This window comes from Thrips palmi, unplaced genomic scaffold (assembly GCF_012932325.1).
Source record: "Thrips palmi isolate BJ-2018 unplaced genomic scaffold, TpBJ-2018v1 HiC_scaffold_19, whole genome shotgun sequence".
Lineage (NCBI taxonomy): Eukaryota > Metazoa > Arthropoda > Insecta > Thysanoptera > Thripidae > Thrips > Thrips palmi.
Genome location: NW_023144628.1, coordinates 1,557,905 through 1,561,386, shown reverse-complemented (window position 1 = coordinate 1,561,386; position 3,482 = coordinate 1,557,905). Strand labels below are relative to the sequence as shown.

Sequence of the window (3,482 nt, the reverse complement as noted above, 5' to 3'; positions counted from 1 at the left end):
AAAAAATCGTTACCACGACATGCATTGGATGAGATTTTTTCCAGGAGAAGAGGAAAAAGTTACCAAAGTCTTTTATGCTCTTTTTTTATAAATTTCCCGTCGAGAAGGCTGCTCCAAGGCACGCTGCACCTGAGAAAAATTGTAGCGGTATTGTTCTACGGACCGAGCTCCTCCTTGCTCTTCCCCGAAGCTGCACCACTGTGCACCACTGGCCCCTCTCTCCATTCGGGCTGCTGCGAAAGGTTGTTGCACTCTGGGCTGAATCGGGAAAAAGTGTACGTCGTGAAGACAGCAAAAAAAAAGCAGAAAAAAATGGACAGGATAAGAAAGTTAAAAAAGTTCGTAAATAAGAAGCAAACAATCACTCGGCCCTGCGCGTGGAGCGAAGTGGAGCGAGGACCGTGTAAGTGAAGGGGAGCCAGATGAAAGGCCAGGCCAGCCAGGCCGTATGCATAACGTATCGAAACCGCAGCCACCCCACGTCAAAAACAAAGCGACATCTTGCGTCAACCCGTCCTCCACCCGCCACCCCGCCTCGCCCCACCCCACCCCACCCCACCCCGCCCCGCGCCGCTTCTCAAACCCCTCGGCTATGGCTAATGCGGGGTACAATATTTTATAAATAGGCCAACAACCCCTGGTGCCGGGCCGGCCGGGACACCGCCGGCTGCTGGTGTGATTTGCAGTGTGCTGGCCCGGATTGAATTGAAATGTTTCTCTACTCCACGCCGCGGCCTCGGCGTGGCAGGGGGAGGGACTGCAGGGCCTGCAGGGCCTGCTCGGTGGTGGTGGCGGCCTCGGTGGAGGGGGCAGCGCTGTGCGGCGCGGGAGGCGGCGCAGGATGCTCTCCCCCACCGCGGCCAGCCCGGCGCGCGCTCCCATTGGTCGACGCCGTGCTTCTGGCCGCCGCCGGCAGAGGCGTGACGGTCGCCACTCCTGGGCGAAGGAGAAGGAGTCCATCGGGCTCGTCGTCAGTCAGTCAGCAGCCAAGCTCTGGGACAGTCGGTACAGCTCTGTGTCCGTGCTGACACCGTGTGTGTGACTGTGTTTGTGACGTGATGTGCACCATGGTGAGCGAGGAGAGCGCAGCGCCGCCCGCCCACAAGGCGCCCCTCAAGTTCAGCATCCGCGCGCTGCTGGGCCACGACGAGGACGGCGACGACACTGCCCCCAGCGACGCCCCCACGACGCCGAGCCCCGCGCCCAGCTCCGCGGCCAGCGGCGCCAGCTCGCCGCCCCCCAGCGACTGCGAGTCCGAGCTGGACGTGACCGGCGAGCAGGCCGAGGAGGCGTCCAAGAGCTCCGAGGAGGGCGACAAGCCAGGCCCCAAGAAGGCCGAGAAGCCCACCTACTCGTACAACGCCATGATCATGCTCGCCATCCGCAACTCCCCCGAGAAGCGGCTCACGCTCAACGGCATCTACGAGTACATCATGAAGCACTTCCCGTACTACCGAGACAACAAGCAGGGCTGGCAGAACTCGATCCGCCACAACCTGTCGCTCAACAAGTGCTTCGTGAAGGTGCCCCGCCACTACGACGACCCCGGCAAGGGCAACTACTGGATGCTGGACCCCAGCGCGGACGACGTCTTCATCGGCGGCTCCACCGGCAAGCTGCGCCGCCGCGTGCCGCCGTCGCGCAGCCGTCGGCGTGCTGGCCTCGGCCTGCTCCCCTTCGTGTACCCCGGCGCCCTGCCCGGCGGCCTGCCCGGCGCTATGGCCATGGGCGGCGCCCCGCACCCGTACCTGCAGCAGCAGCAGCACATCTTCTCCATGCTGGCGGCCTCCTCGCCCATGAGGACCGCGGGCCCAGGCCCCGCCCCCAACGCCCCCAACGCCCCCGGCTTCCCGGACTGGAGGGGCGGCCTCCTGCTGCAGCAGCAGCTGTTCCAGCACCAGATGCAGCAGCAAGCGCGGGCCGCGCCCTACCCCGCCGGCCTCCACCACCACCACCAGTACCTGACGACGTCGCCCGGCGCCCCCGCCGCGTCGCCCCCAGCACTGCGATGACCAGGACCCCGCCGTCCAACCCCAAGTCTGTGATCCGGGCAGCCCGCTGCTCGCATTTGTGTGTTACTGACTGGGAGAGCGGCAGTGAGCCAGAGACCCCGCTCTCCCGGTGTCGAACTGTGAATACTAGGTTGAATAAGAGACATTTGTAGTGAGAATGGAAGCATTTAGGTGGTAGTGAGAATAGACGTTTTGTTGATCTCGTTTGAGCTAATGTTGTAGTCAAATCACCGCGCCGAGTGCGTGTTCCTGTAATTGTATTTGTGCACTAAGTTGAGTGCAGACCCTGCCTCTCGGACGCATCTGCCTGTCTTGAATTTGATGCTCATAGATGAATGACTTCTCCCGTTGCGCATTTGTTCAATCTCTTGTAATATTTCGCGTTATGTTTAAGTTTATCTGGCAATATCAGGCCAGTTTATGCGTCAGGGTACTTGATAACACTGTACAGTACTGTGCATTTTTGCGTTGTTCATGCAAATTATCGAGCGTTATAACTGAGAACGCGCGTTTGTTTTCCTCGCCAAAGATAATATGTAATATTCTACAATGATAAAGGTTTATTGTAAATAGTTAAAGAATTTTATTGTGAATGTTGATGATTTCGATGAGTTGGGAGAAAAGGAGAGGAGAGATGAATAAATCCAATTTTTAAAACTTACTTTCTGGTGTCATTATTGAACTACTAATTTCCAAATGAGACAAATGAATGAACAATTGAAGGAAAATGAAAAAATAACACAAGGAAATGAAATTAAAAGATCAAATGAAAAAAACAAAAAAAAAAACACCAAAACACTTAATGAAATGAGGGAGAATGAATGAAAGTGAACGAAATTCAATGGAAATAGAAGATGAATGAAACCAAACCATGGGACAATCAATGGAACAGTTAGACAACACCTCACACGTTTTCGGACAAAGAAATAAGGAATGATAACGAAACCAAAATAAAAGTCTTTAAAAGCACAGCCAAAAAAGGAAAGAAAAGCAAATGAAAACTTGAGCCCCATACATTCTAAAATCAGAAACGAGAATTTTCAGAAAAAGATAAAACTTTAAGATTGAACTAATAAATTTTTGAAACGGTATGAACTATAAGAAAAACGCAAATAATCATTCCGCCCGGTGGTCTAGTTTCGTTGTTCCAGGACTTCGGGCCCTCTATAAAGACAATGATTTTACATTCCGAGGGAATCCACGCAAGGGCAGACAGGGGCGTCATCGACTCCACTCCCTACCATACCTACCACAGAGCCAAGAAACAGCAGCTGAAGCTCGAGCTGAAGGTTGACTGGCTAATGAATTCCTCGCTCCTCCGGCGGCCGAGTTTTACGATCGCCTGTAGTGTGGAGTCATCACCATGATCGTCTTCTCCTCCTCTCGGAGACGCGCCGAGCAGCTCTCGACAAGCCCAACACCTCCACACGCTCTCACGCACACACGGGGCAAATTTGTTTCAAAGTCTCC

The 3,482-nt window shown here is 54.8% G+C and overlaps 1 protein-coding gene across 1 annotated transcript; it reads left to right on the top strand.

The window, feature by feature from the left end:
• The first annotated feature begins 991 nt into the window (after positions 1-991).
• On the top strand, positions 992-2,673 carry LOC117646188 (fork head domain transcription factor slp2-like). Its single transcript, XM_034386990.1, has one exon. It carries the CDS (start codon positions 1,059-1,061, stop codon positions 2,010-2,012), a length of 954 nt encoding a protein of 317 aa, XP_034242881.1. The 5' UTR covers positions 992-1,058; the 3' UTR covers positions 2,013-2,673.
• The last annotated feature ends 809 nt before the right edge of the window (positions 2,674-3,482 follow it).

Coding starts and splice junctions, on each gene's coding strand:
- LOC117646188 (XM_034386990.1), top strand. CDS start 1,059: ATGTGCACCATGGTGAGCGAGGAGAGCGCAGCGCCGCCCGCCCACAAG.